Here is a 26,031-nt window from a genome sequence, read left to right on the forward strand (position 1 = left end):
CGTCATAATATATATGACGATGAGGAAAAATGCTTACTATTGACAACTTAAAGGACTAGAGCCTGCTTGGATTGACAATTCGCATGACAATAATAGGAATACCACTTCTCATCTTCACTAAACAGGGCTGCAAAACAAACGAGTAACAAAGGAGAAGGTGAATAGGGTTCCATCAATCGGAGCCAGGGTTGTATCTACAACAACATACCTAGTGTAATCCCACAAGTGGGGTCTGGAGAAGGTAGAGTGTACGTAGACCTTACCCCTACCTCGTAGAGATAGAGAGGTTATTTCCGATAGACCATCAGCTCAAGTATCACATCTCAAAGCAGTTTATAAATGAGAATACATAAATGAAAGCAGTGACAATACCAAAATAGAGCGTTATGGAAAGCAGTACATAACATACAGTCTGCTAATTTCTACTTCTTGTGAAGGGGGATTCACTCCCTTTACATGGCAATTAGATGACAGTTTTTTTCCTCGTTTCTTCAGCAAGTATGTAGTTGAATTTATGCAGTATATATTAGAAAAGCTAAAACATGGAACAAAAGACTAAACTTCATTACAACAAGAAATAAAACAGACAAGCAGAAAAAATAAAGAAAATGAGAAGTTACAATAAGAATACCACAACTGTGAACACTATGCGAACTTGAGTTGAAAGAATAGGGTAAGTTACAATGCTGAAGCACAACTTTAACTAAAACAGGAACGGAGCATGGTAACCACGTAAAAACAGAAACAATCACCACAAAGGATCGTGTACCTCCTTGAGCTAATGACAGTTGAACAAAAATGTGAATTCCAAGGCAGGGTGCAGTTGCTCAAATCTATTCATATTCAAACTGAACATCTATCTTCAAATACTTCTTCATTAGCCTTACAATAAAGGATGTGAATTTTGCTAATGTTTGGCATTCTTCGTGTGTTTTGGTTTCTGAAACAACCCCATGAATCACCAACTTCCTTAGATTAGGGCATCTTTCCAATAGCCCTGCTACCCACGGTGAAAAGAGGTCACTGATCACCGTCCAACCAAGCTCCAATACAACCACATTTTCCAATTGGAAAGAACCCTGCAATCCATACTGAATTACTGCCTCTCTTAGTTCATAGCTCAAGGAGAGATGAGTTAGTTGCGGAAAGCAAGCAGAAATTGTCTCAATATCAACAACCTCATCGTCGTCATCAAACACAACTGCCCATAGCCTCAGTCTTCTCAGTTTTGATGACTTTGCTATCATATGATGGAACTTGGACCACATGATCGTGAAATTGCTGACGTCCACAATCTCAAGATTCTCAGCGCTCTCACCAATATCAAGATGGATGACACTAACATCATCAATCTTAAGGAGTCTTAACTTCCCCTTGCTGACAAGCTCAAAGACCTCAAGTGTACAATCTTTTAACTGCAACTTCTCAAGGCCATCTGCCTCCAGAATGATTTTATTCAAACTAATGGCTTCAACATAGATATCTTTCAAAGAGTTAGTACTCAGCTCCATTGAGGCATGTGGATCAGACAAAACAATATCCAGACTTATAAGGCTCAAGACCTCAACTTTCGGGCAGGCTGTGAGAAAAATACTGAGGTCCAAAGCTGATACACTGACATAGCTCAGTGAAAGAGACCTCAAGCAAGGAAATTTTTGGTAACTAGGTTCAACACCCGTAATCGTATTGTGTGCCAGAGCCAATACTTCCAGTCTCTGGCGACCACATATCTCAAGAATATTAATGTTTGGTGTAGTCCTGACATTATAGTGTAACTCACGCAAAGTTTCTCTCGTGTACATTAGCCAAGCAATCACCGGAGCAGCAGAGAACTCATCCACATCATCCATCATAATTGACAGACACTGCAATCCATTAGTCTGGAATATTGTCTGTGTCACAATTATCTCTAGTCTGCTCCTTGTAAGCTCATGATAAAGAGGCCAGTCATTCGAATTAAATGTGAGTGTGTGAAGATGATTTCTCCAAGCCTCTCGCCATTTCCGGCAAGTAGAAGATGCAATCACAACATCTCGTGCAGCTCCTAACCGAGACAATATGTTGCCAATAACCTCAACAGGAAGGTGCTCCATAGCCTTCATACAGAATAAAAAATCAAAAGGCCACCAGAAGTAAAGAAAAAAAAATGCTACAACCTAATAAATCCAACTGAGCCACTAAAACCTCCAAACTTCACAGCTACATTAGGCATGTTTAAAGTCAAGAACCAGCTTATTCTCAGCAACCAAATGAAATCCAAAATCAGATGGAAAAAAAAAACTAAAAGTAGACCAATCTTACAGCTTCACAACTAAAAAGTAGACCAAACTAAAACCTCCAAACTTCACAGCTACATTACTGTTCAAACTGAGAGTAACAGTAAATCACAGACCAATCTTCAGGGGAAAGTAGACCAAAAGATGAAATATCAGGCAACCCAATCAATGACCCATCAAATTATATAATCAACCAATGATAGATTTCTTGATTCCACAACCATCTACTTCAAAACCCCAAATAAAAAAAATAAACTCAAAATATTTCACCTTTTTGGGCAAAGGCAACAATCCCATTAACACCTCATCAATTTCCCATCCTGCAACCAAAAAAATCAAAACTTTAAGAAACCCCACACACATTCATATAGAAAAGCGATACATAACATGGATGATGCAGCAAAATTAAACCAAAAAAATCAAGAATTTGTCCAACTTACAACAAGAATCAAATAAGAGATCACGACCCAGAACCAGAAATGGATCGATGGAGGTAAATTATAAGCCCCGTCGATCAAAAGGGGGTGGAAATCTGATAAAATTTTAGGAGAAAAATGTTCAGACAAGATGGTGGAAGAAAGGCAGCACAGACACACACAGTGAGTGGTGTGCTGTGTGCAATTTGGAATACAGGTGAGACCCACGTCAAGTGGCCAGTTATATTGAACCTTTTAAATACGCAATTTTCAGTGTTTTATTTATTTATATTTTTAATAAATAAATAAAAAAATTCATGTTGCCAATTTGTTGGAACATTGTTTTTGGAGTAATGCATTCCATCGAGTAATGAATAATGATTCAAAGTAGGAAATTATGTACATACTATCTGATTGTTGGACATAGTCCCAACATATTGCAGCCAAGCAACAATACAAGAGCTATAGTTTAAGAATAGTAATTAAGTTTTGCGATCCAATTAGTTACCCTGGCCTTTAAACTACCTCGCATTACCACAATATGAATAATTTATCCTGTGAAAACCGCAAGGTTTTTCTTCTTGATCTGAAAAACTCAATTGTTCCTTTCTTATCATATCGTATACACTGTATCAGCTACAGTGATCCTAAGTAGTTCAACCCATGTATTCTTCTCATTAGCATGAGTCTCAATCCAACACACCTTCTTTGTCCATTTCATTGCGTTCCTATTATGTACTTGCCAACGCAAAAGCTTGTTCCTACAACCGCCAAAAAGAAACATTTAAAGAACAAATGATAGATATTCTGATTAATCAAATTCCACTCTCAACAGTTGATCTCTAGAATAAAGACTGTTGAGAATTGCTAGATAGAGTATGAAAATCCATTTGGGAGCTCCAAAATTATTGCATACCGGTCTCTTCCACTGTACTTTCTGATAGGTACCTCTATGTTTTGCATACACCTGCTTCACGAAGAATTGCTAGACATCGTGGAAACATTAAGGACAGACCGCTGCGAAAATTATGCTTTTCTTCATCAATTAATTACAAACCGACAATAATCCTCTCAAAGGCCATAAAAAAGTTAAGTATTTCAAGAAATAATGAGAATACATTTTTTGACTATCTCAATGCCCCATCCAAACAGTTTCTCACGACATAATACTTAACGAAATCTACCTAATCACCTTTACTTCAAACCCAACAAGTTCTTTCATAATGTCAATATCTCATTCACTTCTATGAAAAATTATAAGAAAAAAAGCAATTTCCATATTTTTACCTAATATAAACAAATTTTTACCCTCTTTTAATTATCACATTTTTCGTAATATTTTTTTTATTTTAAAAAAAGTAACTTAAGTTGGGGTGATTCTCAAGCAATTCTTGTGAAGTATTTTACAAAAAGTTGATATTTATATCAAATGGACACTGAAATTGCTAAAATTCAGTTTCTTACTATAGCTTATACACTATAATAATAACAAAATAGATAAAAAAATCCCTTCCTTTTTATCTCACTGAAAACTTCGCCTCTCTCACTGCAAATGCTGCGAGTTTTTCTGTAAGTATTAGTTTCCAAGAATCTCTCTACTCTTATGGCATTTTCTTTCTTTTTCTTGCTGAAGTTACAATCTTGCTACAATTTCTGCAATTTTAAGGTTTTCAATTCTATCTTGCTTTGTTTAGGGGAAAAAATGGTAGAAATGTATGAAGTTTTGAGCTTTATCTGTTGCATTTCTGGTTTATGTTATCTTTTTGTTGCAAGTTTTAATGGGTTTGTTCATTGGGGGTGGGGGTTATGGGTATTGGAGCTCTTTCACAAATTTCCCCTGATTGCCTGTTTCTTGCTTTTTTTTTCAATTGACAGGTGCTGAAAGAAAGTTTTGGGGTTGAAATTCAGTTATAATCAAGTGGGGTTGTGACATTTTTGGGGAATAAGTAGATTAAGTTGATTTTTGATTCTGGGTTTTTTGAGTTTGGGTATGGCTAGTTGTACATCAGCTGTGTTTGTGCCTCTGGATACTCGATTGCGGAACGGGGTATTAACTGTTCTTGCAAGAAGAGTTTGTCCTTTGAAAATGCATGATGAGAAAGTTGGATTCTTGGGTGTTAACCAAAAGGGTATTTCAAGTTGTCCACAATTCAAGTGTTCAGCTAATTCACATAGGTTCAATAATTATCAAAGTAAGGACTCGTTTCTAAATCTGCATCCTGAAATTTCGATGCTTCAAGGTGAAGGAAATCATACTTTCACTACCTCTAGACAGGAAAGCTCGAGTGGAGGTGTTGCCGAGAGCTTAATGGACTCATCTAGTTTGAAGAATTTCAATGAGGCTAAGATTAAGGTGGTTGGTGTAGGAGGTGGTGGATCAAATGCAGTTAATCGTATGATTGAGAGCTCTATGAATGGTGTGGAGTTTTGGATTGTGAATACTGATATTCAGGCAATTAGGATGTCACCTGTGTTTCCTGAGAATCGATTGCCAATAGGCCAAGAGCTCACGAGAGGACTAGGTGCAGGTGGTAATCCAGATATAGGGATGAATGCTGCCAAAGAAAGCAAGGAGGCTATTGAAGAAGCAGTTCGCGGTGCAGATATGGTTTTTGTGACTGTAAGTTCAGCTTTTGTTTAGGACTATAAGTTTAAGTTGTTTAGCTTTATGCTAACTTTACTTTGATGCTTTGTCATATCTTTTTTTGTGTTCTCAGTTTCTCGGTTTCATATGGTGTTGTACAAGATTCTTTGTTTTTTCATTCTTCGATAACAGATACTGCGATACAGTGCTTCCTTTCTAGCTGTCAGGAATATATGAAACTCATAAGAGATACTCTGGATAGATTCAACTGAAATAGATTCTCTTAATTCACATCTATCAGAGTTAGTTGGTGATAACATGCAGAATCACCAAATGATCTTCATATAATTGCAGCTTGTTTGGATGATAGTTACCTATTGTATTGTTAGTTTAAATACCATGTTCTTTTTATTGTTACTTAAATTATATTGTATCGTATCGTTCAATTCATTGTTATGTAACCATCAAAAGTCTCATTTTAAGTAACGACTGATTTGGTGTGATCGCGTCGTTACCTTATTTTTTTCTTCTCATTTTGTCTTTGTTTATTTCCAATAATAATCTTATTTTAACCTTTACACTGCCTTCTTATAATAGTTTTACCTAGTACCCTACTTTTCTTGTAGGTTTGTCTTTCAAATTGCTAATGAGTTGTATTATGTAATTAGGGAAACAATAATATTTACTCAAACGTTATATTCATCAAAACAATACAACACAATACAATAAAAATCATCAGTACCCCCACCATCGATCGACACTATATATCATCAACCACTAATATCATTTGTCACTACCATTAGTCGGTCAATATCAATCCACCACAACTATCATCTGCCACCATAAACCACTATTGTCAACCACCATCAGCAACTAGCTACTATTCACAACATGGCCATTAACCAACACCATTTCCAATCGGCACTCATAACCACCGCCGCTAGTCAACACTACCATCAATCGCCATACAATGTTTAATAATATTTTTAAATATAACATTAAATTAATTTAGTACTTTATTGAATTTTATATTTATTCATTTTTAAAAAAATAACTTGTGGGACTACACCGGGTGCGTTGTTGTTGTTGTATTCATTTTTAAATAAAGACAAGTTTTATACATTCATATGTTGAAAAAAATTAAAAATCTTAATTATTTAGTATTCCGATCTTAATACAACATCTTAACAATTCAAATGTGTATTCAGACATCTAAATCTTAATGCACATCTTAATATTAAGATGTATATTCAGATTCAGACGTCTTAATCTTAATGAAAACAAATGAGGCGGTCTACCTTTAAGAGCATAGTTTATTCTCCTTGTCACTAGTTGTATTACATTGTTCCACTTCATCCCTTTAGGCTTCTCTGATTACACAACTACAAAATCCTAATAATTTCATAACATTATAAATAATTTTGCATTGTGTCTTTCTATGAGATGTAGTTGTCGTAAATTTTGTAGCCATCTGGAATTAGTCTTCGTCTTGCATACACCACAAGCTTGGGCTGAGTATGCTGATTGTAAAGGTTGTAGGCAAAAGACAGTGTCATAATCTGATGTTGCGCATCACTCCCTATATAGATCAGAAATATCTATAAATGAAGTACTATATATTCTATGTAGTGAATCAAGGGATTATAAATTTCCAGGATGAACACCTGACGTTTCATCAAATCATTAGTTTGAGTTTTCAATTTCAGGGATAAGGTTGATACCAGGCAGAAATGTAAATTAGGTGAACTTGATGCTGGAGAAGCTAGAGTATCTGTGATATTTGGCATTTTAGCCTTTAAGCACCTTAAGAATATGATTCCCCTTACCCTTCGGGGTGGCCCAGTGGTTTGGGCTTGGGACTTCCATGTTGGAGGTCTCAAGTTCGAAACCCCTTGCCAGCAAAAGCAAGGGGTTTGCCTTCTGGGTCGAGCTCGTCGCACCGGGCTTGCCTAGTGCGGGTGACCTCTCCTATGTGGTTTGCGAGCTATTGCACAGGAACGGGGGTTTTACCTTGTGCGCACCCAAAGGGTAGCGGCTGCGGGTTTCCCTTGTCATAAAAAAAAAAAGAATATGATTCCCCTTGCTTAAATAGGATGAGAAATGAATGAATTTTGACTAGATCATCCATTCAAAGAGAGGAAAAAACTTTCAAAGAAGCATGATTGATATCTTCAGGGTGCCTTGATGATCGGTAGGGTAATTCAGTCATTACCTAGAAAGAGAAATATTTAGTTTTAGCTTAAGTGCAAAATAGGGCCATTTTGCCACATGTTTAGTTTTTGGTCTATTTATGATAACTTCAACCAAACTATGCATGAGGGGATTTTCTTAAAAGTTGTATGACATCTGGAATTTACCGACAATCGCCAAATATGGTGTTGAAAGGCTTGAGTGAAGGGGAGATACTGAAATTTATCAGGGGTATAAAATGATGAATTTTGCTCTTAGGGTCTTAATATAGATCTGCATTTGTTTCCTTATTTTATTGAGTTTAAATGGTGTCCAGAAATCAGTGAAGTTTCTTAACTTGAACATATTTAATCTAGAGCACTGATCAAAAGGAATATCTTACTCGAGAATAAAGTGTCATTTTCTGTTTTGCCTCCAATTTTTTATTCTGAGACTTCTTAACTTCACGAGTTATCCTTATGAAACTATATACATATAAGATGATTAATGCCATCCATCTCAGTGTATATTATCCAGAAGCTTTGTAAAAGTTAAATATGGATGATCTGCATATTGCTGTAGTCAGAATTAAAGTTCCTTTACATTTTTGGTCTTGTAGAAGGGAGTACTTGGTTTAATTTTCCTCCCTTTCTGGGCCTCAAAATTTTATGTGCAGGCTGGAATGGGCGGAGGAACAGGGACTGGTGGGGCTCCTATAATTGCAGGAATTGCCAAATCAATGGGTATCTTAACTGTTGGTATTGTCACAACCCCCTTTTCTTTTGAGGGACGAAGAAGAGCAGTTCAAGCCCAAGAAGGAATTGCAGCTTTGAGAGAAAATGTTGATACGCTAATCGTCATTCCTAATGACAAGTTACTGACTGCTGTTTCCTTATCAACCCCAGTAACTGAAGCTTTTAACCTGGCTGATGATATTCTTCGGCAAGGGGTTCGTGGTATTTCTGATATAATTACGGTACGAATGCTGAGTTCTCCCACTCTTTTGTTTCCATTCTGCTCTCTGCATTGTTTGCCAAGAATTTGAAGTTAAGTTGCTTTTCTCAGTCTTACTTTACATCTAGCAACTGGTCCTGTCATTCCCTGTTTTTTTGGTGTGGGGGGGAGGGCGGAGGTTCTTGTCGTGGTCACACGGGGAATTCACGCTTAACTTCTCTCTAGTCTTCATGTTTGTGCATTTGATTTTGCTTTTCTTTTAACAGTTACTCCCTCCGTCCCATATTAGTTGATCATCTTATTAAAAATAGTTGTTCCATATTAGTTGATCACCTTACTAAATCAAGAAAACATTAATTAATTTTTTCCTATATTACCCTTGCAATTAATTCTCTTTGAAAGTGTTCACATTTGTTTGTAAAATTTCCTAGAAGTTTTTAAAGGGGTGAATTAGTAAATTATCTTTTTATTTATGATTTCTTAATATGCGTGTAAAAAGAAAAGTGATCAACTAATATGGGACGGAAAGAGTACTATTTACTCCATCTTTTTCAATTTGCTTGTCTTACTTTCCTTAGTTTGTATCAAAAGAATGCCTCTTTCCTTTTTTGGCAATTCCTTAACTTCAACTTTCCACGGGACATGTTTAAGGCCACAAGATTAAAGGGCATTTTGGTACATTCTCTACATATCTTTAATTTAAGACCACAAGATTCAAAATTCATCTTTTTACTTTCTTAAGCTTCGTGTCAAGTCAAACTAGAAAAATAAATTGAAATGGAGGGAGCAACATTTTCACCTAGGGAAGGTCATCATTTACTCAATTTTATGCTAGCAATATCAACATATAGTCAATTCTATGTTAATAATCACGGTAGTTTCACCTAGTCTAGGTGATCATTGACTCAGTTATATCTGAACAAGCCCTGTCTGTTACCAGGGGAGTGCATCTTAATTTGCTTTGATTTGGTGACACCATGTAGCTGATAAGTCTGCAGTGCGTATAAGCTGTTAAATATAACTTTAGAGATTGACATTTACATCCAAATTTGGATACATGCTTTGTAAACTTGAGATGAATTTAGCATTATTTGCCACCTGCCCCTAAAGAGAGGGAGAGACAGGGAGGGAGGGAGGGAAGAATGACAAACTCTCGTGCCCGGTCAATGTTAATTGGCAGAACTGTTTCTAGTCTGACCTGGAAGAATGCAACGAAACCTTGCTGGCCCAGTGATGTTGATGTTTCTTTCTTTCATTTTTCCTGTTTTGGTATTAGGGAGTGGATAGGGCATTCCCTGCCTCTATCACAAGGTTTTCCTCTTTTCTAATCCATAAACTGATTTCTCATCCCTCATTCTCCAGAAGTCCACATCATCAGCTGCACACAAATCTTTGTTTTGATGAAGGAATTTAATTCACAGAAAGGCATCAAGAAGATGCATAGCTATAGGAAATAAATACAAAATAAAGAGTTGTTAGCCCCTTTAATAGTGTCATAAGACAATGGAACTAACAAAGTCCAAAGACTGATCCGTTCTTATTATAGTAGCTAACGTAGTGTCGTAGTCCATCAAAAAAGGTTGTATAAGTAATTAGCTTTGAGAGAGTGGTTTGGAGTTGAGGTTTCATCAAAGCATTCCCTATTTCTCTCATTACATATACTACTCCAAAATTGACTGTAGGGATCATCAGCTGCACACAAATCTTTATCCGTAGTAGTATCAATCGCCCTACTAATTTTATCCTGGTCTTGGTTTTGATATGTTTGGAGAGACTATGGAGCATCTTTGGTGTTTTCTGAAGAAATTATGATGTGATACCCTCCAATCAGTTTGTTTCATCAGCAACTAAATAGGGCTGGCAGATATATGTACTATTACAAAAGACCTTATTAGTGTTACAAGGATTCCGAAAAATCAACAAAAGTTTCTTCCATGACTACATACTTTTCTTTACACCAAAAATGAAGGATACCCTCTATTCAGTTTGTTATCAACAATGTAATTTTCTATGCTTATTTATTGCTACAAGCTTCTGATTCATACCATATGATCTTTGTATGGATTTTTAGAGCAATGAGTCTGATAAATTTTCGGTTAACTTGCCCAAGGATGATTTGTTCCCAAATGACATTCATCTTCTTTTTATGCATCTGAGTTCCGGCTGTGTAATATGTAACTTTGATCTCATTTTTGATAATTTCATATATTCTTTGCTTATGGATGAATTGAATTCACTTTCAAACCAGTGCTCTTGTTAAGTGGGTGAATATATTAGTCTGTATTATTTATTCTCAGTATATCTACATGAATTCAGATTCCTGGACTGGTAAATGTGGATTTTGCTGATGTGCGTGCTATTATGGCAAATGCTGGTTCCTCATTGATGGGAATAGGAACTGCTACAGGTAAGTTTAGGAAGCTATTTTTCAATTGTGGGCTATCACTTTTTGTTGGTACTGTTTAATTCATAATTTTGTTAGATGTAAGGTGACTACGAATGTGATGAAGTTGCCCTATGTGATACATTCGGGGCCTATATATCTGATATATTCTAAGTACTCCTAAAGTCAAAAGGGATTAAACAAACAAAAGTGGATAAGAGCATTATCATAAGAGTTCTAAATCTAATCACCCATCTAAGAGTTCCCTGATAGCATCATTTTAACCAAGATAAAATATATTTTTCTGGTACAAACCTAACTTACCCAACAGTAGACTGCAGCGCAAGCTTATGCTTGCCTAATATGCTGTATACTTTTTGAATGGAATGACACAACCATCAGTTGGTCGACTGTGTGGTTTTCGAGCTATTGCATAGGAGCGGGATTTTTACCCTTTGCGCACTCAAAGGGTAGCAACTACGGGTTCCCCTTGTCATTAAAAAAAAGAACATTATCATAAGATCACTTATGCATCATTCTCCTTATTTCCTATCAATATTTGGACTAGTGAAGCCTCCCCAAATGAATAGCAATCCCAATTCTGAACCACCGAATCACATGTTTTGCTTACTTTTATCCTAATATTTTCTTATGGTTCCTTGAGTTAAGTTTCCTGAGATGTTAGCGAGCTATTAAATCCCTTAATAGCTCTAGCCGATGACGGAACCTATAATCAGGTCATGTTAAAGAAAAATGACATACTTGACAACTTAGAGGGCTGCAATGTTGGAAATATGAAATGAAAGTTCTGTTGATCTAATTAATTTTTTTTGTCTTCCCCTTTCAATATTAACAATGTCTTTTCCTGCTGCGATGACAAACATTAGACTACAATATTTTTGTAGTCAAATCTTTTGTGAAGATAAATATAGTATCTTTTCCACAGATGTTAAATGAATCTTTTCTGGGATTTCTTTGTTATCAATAATAACGGACTAACCTAAGCTTACATGCACTCTCATAACTTTCATACCCTGTCATGCCACAATGTACATTTGACATGTTTATATTAATTTCACAATGTTGTAGCCTTTACTTCTTTCTGAAAGTGCAGATTTTTTTTGCATGTTCCATCCTTGTTTTGACCAAGATCCGAAAGTATTTCATATCCATATTAAAAATCAGCTAAGTTTTGAGTTCTAGCAGACTACATGGAATGATATTTAGATTGGGATACAGATATATGTATGGCCACATACAGTTTTTCTCATCTCTCAAGTAGTTGCGTTTTTTCAGCGAATTATTTCTGTTGAGAATGTATTACAGGACATGTCATATTGTTGAGTTGATATTGCAGGGAAGACCAGAGCCAGAGATGCTGCATTGAATGCTGTTCAATCTCCTTTGCTGGACATTGGCATAGAGAGAGCTACTGGAATTGTGTGGAATATAACCGGTGGTAACGATTTAACATTATTTGAGGTACCTGCCCTGCTCCCCTCCGCCCCCACCCCTACCCCCAATGTTTTTACTGCTTTTAGTAAATTAACTTTTCTATGTCGAACATAGCATGTATAGATAGTTATATGACCCCCTTTCATTAATTTCCCTGAGTGATTGTTTCTAGAAATGGAAAAGAACAAAGAGAATCTTTAACTAATGATGCATGAGTGCGGTTTCTCTAGAAAATTTAATGGTCTACACTTTTGGTCTACTTGTTTGTCCTATTTGCTATCTCTCTTCAGCTTTGATGACTGCTTTTCAATCGAAATTTCATATAGCCACATTTCCATCACTGCATCCTTTTCATGTTATACATAGTGATGGTCAGATGAGTCATTTACTCACAACTATTGAATCAAAGCATTCCTACTTCAGATGCACCATTAGTGTTTTTGAACCTCCAGATTCAAAGAAAGCTGCATTCACAATATCTTATGCTCGTCGACACATTGTGGATTATGTTAATTCATGATTATCCAACTTTTGATGTCTTCTCTTACATTTGCATGTTCTTCTGGCACTTCTCTAGGTAAATGCTGCAGCAGAGGTTATATATGACCTTGTCGATCCAAGTGCCAACCTCATTTTTGGAGCTGTGATAGACCCATCATTAAGTGGACAGGTACATTAATATCTCCTATCACAAGGATAATATTGCTTTTGTTAAGATGATACTATGTTGAAATAACTAGCAAAGATCTAGATGTTTAATAATTACAATGGGCCTGATATAGACTCTCAGAAACTTCTAATTGAAACAGCATAAAAGTATGTCTGACCATAAAACCCAAACTTGTGAGGGATAGTAATGGTTGGTTTCCTTTACTTCGAGAAAGCATTAGCAGTCGCTTTCTCTTGCATAATAAATCTAATTCTGAAAGAATTTCTCAGCAAAGTATGTACTTCAAAGAAACAGCTTATCAGGTCAGAAGTCCAACATTGACCAAGTATAGGGAAGGCTTTCTCTCTAATTGGTAAATCAAGTGTTTAAAATTGGACAGATACAAGATTGCCTTGTTCTTACAACAACATACCTAGTGTAATCCCATAGGTGGGGTCTGGTGAAGATAGTGTATGTAGACCTCATTCCTATCTCGTGGAGGTAGAAAGGCTGTTTCCGAAAGATCCTCACTTCAAATAACGCATATCACAGCAGTTTAAAAAAGAAAAATATACAAGTAAAGAGGAGATAACTAATAACAAGGAAAACAGTCCAGAAAACAAGGAACATTAATAGCCAAATAATGCGATAACCGAAGAACAGGAAACTACGGGTAGTAACAGAAATCATAGGACAAGAAACTACGAGAATAATACTACTACTTCTTAGTTCTTATATGAACGGAGAAATAGGTATGAAGCAAAATTAGTGCTCCAATGAATAGATGCATCTGTTGTGACATTGCCTTTATTTTTCCACGTCAAATACTTGTTTATGTTAGTTCTATGGTGAACACAAAAAGGTTCTGGTAATGTTACAGCATTGGGAGGATTGTATCACTTGTTAGTTTGCATTACTCATAGTCTTTCTATTTACTACTAGTTTCAAGCTCTCTTATCACGAACCCTTGACCAATATTCATCTTGGATCATGTTTACTCGCGTCATTATTATCATGATGCAGGTCAGTATAACCCTGATTGCCACCGGTTTTAAGCGCCAAGAAGAAAGTGATGGGAGGTCCCTCCAGGTATTCCTCTCTTCCACATCTCTTTGCATGTTCACTCTTCATGCAAAACCTGTTTATTGGTTGGCATCTTGTATAATTTGTTTCATGATGTTACAGGGAAACCAGCTAGCGCAAGGAGATGCCAACCTTGGAATTAACCGACGACCTTCATCCTTCCTGGAAGGTGGTTCAGTAGAGATCCCCGAGTTCCTCCGGAAGAAAGGAGGCTCTCGCTATCCTAGAGCTTAAGTCAGTCCTTGCTTTTCTTTTATGTATAGTAGTCTTTCACCCTTCATACAATTATCATTTGTTTCCTCATCTTCTAATATGATAATGTCTTCTATGTACAGGATCTTGGTTTATGCTTCAAATAGTGACTCAGTCTCTGAGGAAGTGTTACCCGACGCCCTTTCTTAATGCATAGATACTTGTTCTGTTTTTCACTAGTCATGCCTGGTATATATTACTTCTTTGGCAGTCAATTGATTATAAGCTGGAGCTTTTTACAGCAAGATATGGAAACGTGATGAGTCGGTAGCCTTGACATACATGAAGTATACCGTTAACATGTCTGTTGTGTCCGGGGTGTGTGTGTATGTGTTCATGCATGTTTTAGGATCAGTTTTCCATCCAGTTAAGGTACATCAAAACGCGTCCTATCGATGTTCTTGCCAGTAGGCAGAACTGCAAAAAGTAGATATTAGAAACCAGTATTTGTGAAAAGATGAGTGATATGATACACTCTTTCTAGTGCAAGATATTGTCCCCAGTTTTGACATTTATGCTGAAACAATCTTTTCCAGTTTAATGAGAAAAATTCAGAACTAAAATATCCTCAAGTTGATGATGCTTCGGGTTCGAATTTCAATAGAGACAGAATTATTAGGTGATTTTTCTTTATTTGTTTAAGGTTTGGTAGATAGAATTATTCGATATTTATATTGGTCGAAGATAGTAAATACAGGAAATTGAAAATGTCGAAGTAGGTTGTGGCTTATAAATAGAAAAATAAGGTGTTAGTGAACCAACTTGTCAAGCTCTATCTAACTCGATCTGTGATACTTATAGCTCAGCGAAAACATATTCGGACATGCACACTGCTCATATGAAACCCCCAGAGCAGGCTTGAAAGACTATGTGACCCATATCTTGCGCGCAAACCTAATGACATAGTTGCATGTCACTACCATCTTCTTTTTATAAGTCCGACATATCGATGATTGTAGCTTCATCGGAAAAAAAAAGAATCATAAATATGTCAGTCATTAAAAGTAAGAATTGCTATGAAAGATTTCTTATGTATCATCTGTAACAAAATTATAAACCTAAGCTAGTAATTTCCTATGGGTATAATCGTTATACATGTAAGCTAATCTTGTCCCGATGAAAGATAGATATCCTAAAAAATTAATCGAGCGATGCTAGGTTGGACAACATGAATATCAAAAAGAAAAAGATGTAGAGAAAGGTGATGACAACTTTGTGTTGAGTAGGTAGGTATTTGTGGACAAATTCTTCTGTATTTTATTTTCCAGTCAGTCCCTATCAGTATTATATATCACTTTTCACTACCTATATTTACTTTAAATGTTCTCATAAGTCACAACACAAGACAAAAACATTAAATTCTCTAGCAAAAATGGACCACTGGCTAAACTTTATTTTTTTCTTTGAGCCTTTTTTGACAGATTGCCTAGCAAAGTGAAAACAGAAATTACCTAACTTAAAAAGTACAAAACCCTAAACATTAAATTGTCTTAATTCAATATTGTAGAGGCTTTTAATTTTAACCCACTGTTTATAAATGTGCTTTATTGTCCCTAGAAAATAGTTGAAATCATATTAATATACTATATTAAACTTGATCTTTTTCCCCTTTATCCAATTCTATACTCTAGTCTCAAAATATTTGTTGTTTTTATTCTCAAATATTTCTTCGTCCATCTTTATTTGTTTATTTTATTATAAATAGATGTTCACTTTTACTTGAACAGATTAGAAAATCAAGGAATAATTTATCACTTGTTATGAGTCGTTTGGTGTGAAGTATAAGGTATAATTATCTTTAAAATAAAATGCAAAATTATTTTATTATGTATTTGGTTGGAGGTATCAGTTGGCCCTTGAATTATTCATCCCACCACTTTTACCGTGGTGGATAAGTTATCTCATATGTATGTGGGATAACTTATCTCGAGATAATTAATCTCGAAATAACTTGTTTCCAACCAAACAACCCCTAAGTTACTGATTTAATTTATAATAAACTATAGTCATTTCTCAATGTATTTCTCAAAAGTATTTAATTTATTATTATTCAAGGGTGATATAGTAAAATTATCATTTTATTTTGAATGGGTATGCCAAGTCAACGTTGAACAAATAAAGATGGACGTATGGATTACTTGTCATTTTAGAATTACAAAGTAGCATTACTTTTTTTTCTCCTTTTTATCCTTAGTAGTAATTGTTTTTGAAGACTACAAATATTTTAATTATGACACATAAATAGAGCAAATACTCAATAAATACAAATATATTTTAAGACATAAATAACATAAAATGATTAAACATTACATTTACTTAATTATTTTCTTATAAAAAAAATATGTTAATGAAAAACACATAATTATTTTGAGACTCATGAAATATTAAGTGTTTTCAAAAGTTAAAATAAAAGTGGGGCATTAGTAACTGTTCCTGAAATAGTTATATTCTTTTAGAATGGGAAGGGACAAAATAGATTTCAGAATTTTCAAACATTTTGAATGAGAAAGTAGATATTATGCTAGAATAAAGTGAAAAAAAGAAAATTATTTAGAAATAACAGTTTAATAATTTTAAGTGTGAATGGCACTAATGTTGGTCAATCAATTATTGAAAATTCGTAACTTAGTCCTTGTGAAATTTACTCAAGTACATTTGAGTTTCGATTAATTGTAAAATACACTTTTGATCCACTTTTGAATATTCATAAATTTACCTTTGATATCAATAATTTTACCTGCATTATCCATGTGTTATGTTAAGCTTCTAATTATTACTTCATATTTAATAATAATATAATCTTAAAAATAGATTAAATATAATATAAAGGGACCCAAAAATACATTTAATTAACGGAAGATTAAATATATTTAATCAAATATCATACTGACTAAAAAATAATAATTACTATTTGAGGGACTAAAAATGCTATTATCCAATAATTTTAATGATTGATCAAAGAAAAGAATCACAAACAAGAATTGTAATACACGTAATCATCTGATTTAAACTTTAAACAGCATATTGTTAAAATTATAATAATCCATTTTCATAGAATATATATTTATGGGAATCAAACTTACCAAATAAGCATATCAAAACCAATTTCTAACTACTTTCCATGGCCCACAAATATTCTTTATGTGATAAGTACTAACTACTAATCAAGTTTATCCCTAATCTTGTTTGTTTTCTCAATTGTAGACCAAATATATTACAAAGATTCTTTAACGTATAGACGCAAATCTCTTCAGATTTTAATAATTTAATTGATTAACTATTTGAACTTCATCTTATCGGCAAGAGTTTGAATTTCCTTTTCCTATCCTAATTTTTTAAAATTTCATATTAATCTGATAATCATTACACATTATTACACAATCCAAGTTTATAAAAAACTATCCAAAAATCAAATACTACAAACGTTATTTGAAAAATATTTTGAGTCTTTAATTAGTTAGATCTTTCATTTGATTATATTGAGATTTTTTTTTACTCAAAGTACCTACCTACAGAATCAAAAAAATTATTATTTACAAATGATTTCATTATCCTCTAATTAGCTGTGAATTGTTTAAATATAATGGTAAAATAAATTATTTTGGTTTGCTACTAAACTTATAAGTATTTTTTTGAATTTTATATTTCTTGAGGGGGGACCAACAACAATATTATTAAATATAGGGGAACAAACAAACTATCCCTTTCTTAGCGAAATTAACACGAAAGTGATAGTTGTTATACTTTTTCTTTTTGACAATTCATACATTTAGGACCACAAACCATGACTTTTTCCATTTTTCACCCCAAATATTTGGTCAACTTGCAACAACCTTTGTAATAAATTAAAATGCTTCAATTGTTTCGATTTGTTTGTCTTTGATACGGAGTTTAAGAAAATAAACTTCATCTCTTTCTGGACCTCAGGGAGTTTTTCCAAAGCTGAATAGCGCATGCACTTCTGCTAGAGCAGAATCACATGTTGTGTTATCATAAGACTTTTGTATCTTGTGCTCTTAAATTAAAAATATGTTCAATGTATCAAATGTCCGTTAATCTTATGTTTTTATACATATCATGTGGGAAGTTGAAATTAAAAAGGGGGAAAATTATTTTTCAAAATAGACTAAAAATAGGTAGTTCAAACAAATTGAAACGAAGAAATATTTATGTTCTTTTTTGTAAAAAAATGTTTTTTTCCATCTTCGTTATATCATGTTCAAGATAATTACTTTTTTTCCTTTGGTTTTTATAAAATTAGTTTTTAGTAAAAATGACTAAAAAAAGGTAGTTCAAACAAATTGAAACAGGGAACACTTGTGTTTTTTTTCTTAAAAAATGTGTTTTTCCATCTTTGTTACATCATGTTCAAGATAATTACTTTTTTTTCATTGCCTTTTATAAAATTACTTTTTTTATATAAAAAAAATAACTTAGTTTTTTTTTCTTCTAAATCAATACATTACTCGCTTTGAAGTCTCGCTATTGAATTCATGACGACAAGTCTTATTTTGTAAGGTAAAGTAGTCCCTACAGAAAAATGAGATAGACGAATTTGAATTCAAAATTTTTAATTAAGAATTCGAGTATGCATCATTCTACTACAACTTTTAATGGTAAAAATAACTTAAAGTTACTCCACCTAGATAATATGAAATCGAAAACAGCCAAGCTAGTGGGTAATTCTTATATTTTTATGGATCATAGCCCCATAAATTCAATATAAATATATACTTGTAGAGCTTTTGTAATTTTGAATTTTGAAACTACGTACATTTGACCTTGATTTTTAATCCATTAAAATTTGAGCCACCGCGCCGCGGACTTCCCTTGGGATCACAAATTATGAGGAAAATATTACTCCTAAAAGTAAAAGTAAAAGAAACACCATCTTATTAATTTTCTAATCCACAATTAAGTATTTTAAATTTGAGCCACCGCGCCGCGGACTTCCCTTGGGATCACAAATTATGAGGAAAATATTACTCCTAAAAGTAAAAGTAAAAGAAACACCATCTTATTAATTTTCTAATCCACAATTAAGTATTTTTTTTGGCAAATAGTTTTGAGAAGTGATAAATGACCAGAAAATTTGGCCAGAATTTGGTCAGAAAATTAAAAAACTAGAATTTTTTTTTTATTTTAAAATAAACTGATATTTTTTCCATTTTTTAGTTAAAATGTATTAAAGTAAAAAGGGTAAAAATGTTTTAAAAGATAAAATAACATAGATAAAATATCATTTTGGCCAAATTTTCTGGCCAAAAAGATTTTTCCAATAGTTTTATTGTTGTTCGTTTTTCTTTCTTTTTGGTCATCAAGGATTTATCAGAAATAATTTCTTTATGTTTTTCAAGATAGAAACATGATCTACTACTTTGCTACACACTTCCCTTTCAGACTCCACGAATGAATATATTTGTTTTATAAAAAAAGACTCAAAAATACCTCTAAACTATTGAAAATAGCTCAGATTTATCCTTAAACTATACTTCCTCCGTCCCATTTTATGTGGCAACATTTGACCCGGCACGGAGTTTAAGAAATAAATGAAGACTTTGAAATGTTTAGCAAATTGTCCTTTAAAAAGTAGACCCATTTTTCTCTCTCTTCATAAATGTATTGGAGTATTATTTTAAGATTAAGTGGGATCAATAAGGATAAAAGAGGAATTGCACCTTTAAATACTTACCATATAAGGAAATGTGACATTCTTTTTGGGACTGACCAAAAAGGAAATGGTGCCACATAAAATGGGACGAAGAGAGTATTTCGGTTTAAAACTACCCTTCTCATCAAAGTATTGGGTCACACTTACCCTTCTAGTTAACAGAAGTATGTTAAGTGCTACGTGGATGCCACATAAGCGCCAAACATTTCCCATTTTTACGTAGACTAATAAGATCCCTAATATCTAATTTTCCCATCATTTCTTCATTTCCCTTAGTAACGATTTCACCCCACCCCTTTCCCCTCATTTCGCGGCTAGGGTAAGAAATGAATTCACAGATTTCTTCATTTCGTGGCTGGATTTCGAAGTTGATTTCGCGATAACATAAGAACAAAGATTTACTAACCTACAATCGCGAAGATCCACTTTGAAACCCAGCCGCGAAATCAACTTCGAAACCCAGCCGCGATATGAAGAAATATGTGAAATCGTTTTTTACCCTAGCCACGAAAATGAGGTGAAATCGTATTGAGGGGAAAATTAGATATTAGGGATCTTATTAGTAAGTGGGAAATGTTTTGCGCTTATGTGGCGTCCACGTGACACTTAACATACTTCTGTTAACTAGAAGGGTAAGTGTGACCCAATACTTTGACGGGAAGGGTAGTTTTGAGCCGGAATATAGTTTAAGGGTAAATCTGAGCTATTTCCGATAGTATAGGAGTATTTTTGAGCCTTTTCCGTTGTTTTATTGTTGTTTCTTTTTTTCTTTTTTAGGGGTTTCAACTTCTTCTCTTCTTTTTTATTTTTTCATTTTTGTTTACTCATTGTAATTCTTTTTCTTGTTATAGCCTCAAAAAAAGGGGAAAATGTTAATAGGGGATAAGCTTTTCTTATGGTTTATTGGTGTCTACCTTTATTTTTTCAACTCTTTAAAATTGTCCTTATTATTGAACTAGTGGCTCAAAAAGTTCCCCTATCTTCTTTTTTTTATAAAGAGGTATATATGTAGTCACTGGACTTAAAAGGGGAATTTACTCCTGCAATATCTTTTTGTTTTGATGAAAGCTGTTATTTTTGTCACAAGGAATTAACCTTTATTGCCTACAGATAGTATTTTCACATAATTTTGCTTATTATTTGGCTCAAATTAAATATTTATGATGAATTTTTTAATACAAATACAGAATCTGAATAAAATATGTTGAATTGTCTGAATCCGTACTTAATGTTGTAGTTCATCTCCTACTGATAATATAAGGATTTTTTACACTGACACTACAATATAACTTGATATAACATGTAATTTACTCTATTTTTCAGGTTATCAAAAAATACTTGTCAATATTGCAGGTAATTTGGCCTGATGATATGCCTAAAAGGCATACATATGTACATTATTAGTGCACAAAATTTGAACTCATATAACAATAATCATGAAATGTATTTTTAATGGTACACACATTAATAAAGAGTGCTAAAGTCTTTAATTTATTGACATTAGTTAATTGTCATTGGATCCAATATCGCTATGAGCTCTGGGAACATTTACAAAGAGTGCTAATTGCCGCTAAAAATATATATTTAGCGATAATTAAGTTATTGTCGTTAATTAGTTACCAACAAAAAATCTTTTTTCTAAGTGTAACCTGAGTGCCATGTTCTTCCCCATACTTCAACACATGCCCAAAAAATTGAAACAAAACTTAGAGGTGAGGGAGCAAATGTAGACTCCAATTGGATATAGAAAAGAAGATATTTTAGTAAACCAAAATCATAAAAAGATGTTATTGATTTTGCTATGTATATGAGAAAACCCATGATTTTTGTATGTTAGGAATTATATATATGGAGGAGGCAACAACACTATTGGTAGTAGGAAGACAATTTTAATTTTAAAACTTACCTTTGGTCCATAATTCCACATGCTTAGGAAAAGGTACAATTTTGTTAAAATATTTCACGAAAACAATAATTAATTTTATCCTTCTTTGAAAATTTGAATCATCTGTATATATTCTTATCGAAACGAGTGAAAAAAGTTTAATTTTATATTTTCCATAAAATTTTAACTCATTCATATCCTTGCAGATACATTTACATTTCTGACTAGAAATTATCCTTTAGTCACTAATGTAACATAGACATATTATTATGGAGAATAGACTATAAATGTTATTTTTTTCTATTTATTTTATTCATGCCTATATATGTTCATAGATCTCTTAAATTAGAATATTATTAACTTACTAGTTGACAAAATGAATAATAGATATTTTTTTAAAAATGGTATTGCAAAATTATGGCACATCGATATCATATTGTACAATTTTTTGTTTGAATATTTATTAATTCTTTTGGATTTTTGAGAGTCTATGGGAATACACATCTAAAGGTCACTTTCAATGCCTAATAATAGTCCAAAAATAAATTGTATCTGAAATCTGACAGACACCTCAGCTGCTACTTCGCACATGGTCCCTTTCATATTTATTTATGTCAAATTAAACTCATTTAAATTTTATGAACCACTCATTTACTACATTAAAATTACTTGTATGGGATTTTTTTCCCCATAAATTTTTATATTATGATACTCCTGGACAATGAGGTACCAACAACAAAAAAAAAAACAGTAAAATGAATTATTAAATTTCGTCCTCTTGTAAAAATGCTATCAGAAACAACTTCTGTATTACACAAAAGTAAAGATAAAATAGGTAAATATCCTATCTTTTTTCGACTTTATTTGAGGAATTACACGAGATATGTTGTTGTTATTATTGTTGTTGTCCGTATACAAATGATAACATTTAACATATATGAATGGGAGTAAAAAAATTAACATTTAACATATATGAATTTCTACGTGAATTTATATGAAGCTTATATATTTATTGTCTATATGGTTATATTTTGATGAACTTGTTAACTTATGACTTATTTAAACAATATAAAAATATTTAAAAATATCTAAAATAAGTCGATTCAACCAAACTCTTTACAAAGAATACTCTAAATCATGTTTTTTTCTTTCTAAAGTTAGATATTTTCTTTTAATGTTTGAAATAATTATGAAATTGGAAAGTCGCACTGCGCCAGTAAATTGAAAGTAGTAGGGTATGTATAAATGTATATGTCCTTCTCAAGCAGAATCCCAGAGGTCCCTAAAAACTGTTCAATATTGGATTAGACGTGAGTAATCAAAGACGACGCTAGAATTTGAAGTTTATGCCATTTAAATTTGAATCCTTTAAAATTATTGACTCGTAGACTAATAATTCATACAATTTGATTTGAAAACTCAGTCGCGTTGTGCCAAAAAAAAGTGCTATGTACCAAAAAATAAAATAAATTCAGGATTCGAATTCGAAACATTTGATTAATGTTCAATATATCAGTGAAGTTTAACTTTATTATAAAACTATAATAATTTCCAGGTTTTTTAGTTTGTGATATTACTACCATTAGGGGTCGTTTGGTTGGGAACTAGTTATCCCAGGATTAATTATCTCGGGGTTAGTTATCTTGGGATAACTTATCCCACCCTGTATATGGGATAACTTATCCCATCATTATGGTATAAATGGTGGGATAAGTTATCCCAAACATGTCAACCAAACAAGACACCAAATTTTTATCCCAGAACTATACATTCTTATCTCTAACACCAAACGATCCCAGAATTTTGCCTGATTTTTTTATTTTATTTGAAATATATTTTTCTCTTGAAGGAAAATCAAAGCATTACCATAAGTTTTTGTTATCTGATTTATCATGTCTATAATTTGCAATTATAAATTAACGCATAACGCCAAGATCACTTTCGAACCCAACAACTACTTTACAAATGATGATAGTAATTTTGCAAATTATAGGAGTACAAATTTGGAAAATTTTATGACTAAAGAAATCCAGTTTCAGTTTGTTGCATTTAATTGCATAAAATAAGGTATAAATAGAATTAAAAAAATAATAATTGTACAATATGAATTGTGTAACGGAATGTTTTTTTCCTCTTTTCAGACCCATTTTGCCGACAATCCTGTGAGACTAAAAGTTTCAAATTTCACAAATATACCAAAACTTATTTGTCAAATAATTGTCCATTGAATGACATATATTTATATATCACATCAAAAGTTTGGGTTGCTCAGTTCGAACCTTGTAAATGAAATACGTCTTTGATAAGAAGTATCTTACATCAAAATTGAGATTTTATAGATTTGAATCCTAAATAGGTTGGACTCAAAAATAAATATTTAGTCAAAAAAAAAATTAAAAAAAATTAAAATCAAACATAACAAAATAAAAGAGAGACAAATATCTTCTATTACTATTTAAAACTCACTATTTGTTTCTTGAAAATTTAATCAAACACCTCAATTATATACTATATCGTTCAGAAAATTGGTCAAGCAGGCAATAATATTATTGATTTGGTAAGTATTTCTTCAAATAATCATATATAGCTGTCATTATAAGTGCACCTTTACTTCTTTTGTCTGTCTATTTTTTTATATTTTTAATGGCCTATGTATTCATGTATGCATAATTCCCTACACAACTAAAACAAATTAAAATGTCGAAAAGAGTTTGTTCATAGTTGAGCTTTCATTCTTAAATTGTTGTCCTTTTTTTTTCCTATTGAATTAAAGTAATTGTAAAGTTTTGGTCATTTTCCATGTCTCAAAAAATGATAGATAAATGTCAAAGAAGGCCTAATATGAAATTAAATTCAGGTCAAGTGATTGTGACATATTAAAATCTCTTATTTATTTATTTATTTATTTATAAATGTGGAGATTCGAGTTAAAGAAAAGAGGAAAAAAGACATTATATCATAAGTCGTTTATTCGTTGATATTCTGAATTTTTCTAAAAATTCAGTTATATATTATAAAATTTATTATTACATTTTACACCATGCATATCGGTACTTGTGTGATGAGGTATGCTCTTTTCGTAAAGACCGCACTCTTCACCTCCCTTCTTTACCAAATCTATTCAATGCGAATCAGAATTAATCGAAGAACAATGTTAATTAGTATTAAAATGATCATGTTGCTCCTGATAGAAGATATTGCCATGCTATTGCTCCAATCTATCAACTTTTAGAATTAATTTTTTCAGTGCTAGCTTAAGCACCTAATCTTTTTAATTAACTTAATTAATCAAAAGCATTCATCATCATTATTGTTGTTATTTTAGGTAGCTATCAATTGATTTGCACTCTTCCTTTTTATACATTCTAAAAACTAGTATTTCAACAAGAAACTAATCTTAATCGAATTAATCCTCCAAAATAATATATCTCTAGGATATGTTACTACTACTAACAACGAAATATTCGGTATTATTTCATATGCGAGATTTGAGAAAAATAAGACATATACGTAAATTTTGCCTTTGTCTTTATGGGATAGACTCGGCTCAAGTCATGAAATGTTATCAAAGCATGATTAGAAGAAAAATATAACAACCAAATGAAATAACATATAGTAATATACATAAGAAGATAAAGAAAATACGCAATTACTAAACAATGTTACCAATAGTGAGAAGAGCGGGAAGAAGGAGGAGGCTATCCCCTTACCCAGTCCACATATAGTGCGACAACACTCGACTACTTGCTAACCTCTTAATTATCCTAATCCTCGACCTCCCTACCTTCATCTCGAGGATATGTTACGTCCATTTTCTAAATTTTATACTAATAGAATGAAATTTAATTTTAACAATATCAATTCCCTAAAATAAAACATATATAATAAAAAGGCTTAAGCTCTTGTACATTTTCATAATTGAATTGTTTACTAGCTCCATTTATTCTCTATTATTGAGCTTATACTTTTTCTATTTTTGTATTATTTTTTTTGTATTCTCAAATTCAGGGAAGAAAAAAAAAAATCAAAGATGTGAAGGGTAGTCTCAATCTACAGTATAATTGTAATATTTTGAAATGCTCAATAATTGCTTTTTCTCAGTCCAATAATTGTTAGGTCTCTGAGTAAAAGTATTGTCTATTCTGCTAAGCGAAAGTATCATACTTCCCATCAAAAGTAAAGTTGATTAATTCTTTGAATTAAAAAACTAAAAAAATTGTTACTTGTGAAAAGAAGTAATTGTCAGGCAAGAAA

The 26,031-nt window shown here is 32.8% G+C and overlaps 2 protein-coding genes across 4 annotated transcripts in view; one reads left to right on the forward strand and one right to left on the reverse strand.

The window, feature by feature from the left end:
- LOC125807075 (cell division protein FtsZ homolog 2-1, chloroplastic) overlaps positions 1-14,216 on the forward strand; it is a 217,496-nt gene extending 203,280 nt beyond the window's left edge. The window contains exons 1-8 of one of the 3 annotated variants that reach the window (XM_049486835.1): positions 4,160-4,261; positions 4,568-5,312; positions 8,122-8,421; positions 10,716-10,806; positions 12,140-12,264; positions 12,815-12,907; positions 13,910-13,975; positions 14,072-14,216. In XM_049486835.1, the coding sequence (XP_049342792.1) occupies positions 4,683-5,312; positions 8,122-8,421; positions 10,716-10,806; positions 12,140-12,264; positions 12,815-12,907; positions 13,910-13,975; positions 14,072-14,203 (1,437 nt within the window). In that variant the 5' untranslated portion in view covers positions 4,160-4,261; positions 4,568-4,682 and the 3' untranslated portion in view covers positions 14,204-14,216. Of the gene's footprint in view, positions 1-4,159; positions 4,262-4,351; positions 4,406-4,567; positions 5,313-8,121; positions 8,422-10,715; positions 10,807-12,139; positions 12,265-12,814; positions 12,908-13,909; positions 13,976-14,071 lie in introns of those variants that run through there. The other 2 variants (XM_049486834.1, XM_049486836.1) reach the window with 2 other exon arrangements.
- Positions 544-2,937, reverse strand: LOC125807080 (F-box/LRR-repeat protein At1g67190-like). Its single transcript, XM_049486843.1, has 3 exons — positions 2,717-2,937; positions 2,547-2,596; positions 544-2,096 (listed from the first exon to the last, which is right to left on the reverse strand). The coding sequence occupies exons 2-3, from the start codon at positions 2,571-2,573 to the stop codon at positions 834-836; spliced, it is 1,290 nt and encodes a 429-aa protein (XP_049342800.1). The 5' UTR covers positions 2,574-2,596; positions 2,717-2,937; the 3' UTR covers positions 544-833.
- Positions 14,217-26,031: the final 11,815 nt, after the last annotated feature.

This window comes from Solanum verrucosum, unplaced genomic scaffold (assembly GCF_900185275.1).
Source record: "Solanum verrucosum unplaced genomic scaffold, falcon-dt-bn FXZP01000196.1, whole genome shotgun sequence".
NCBI lineage: Eukaryota > Viridiplantae > Streptophyta > Magnoliopsida > Solanales > Solanaceae > Solanum > Solanum verrucosum.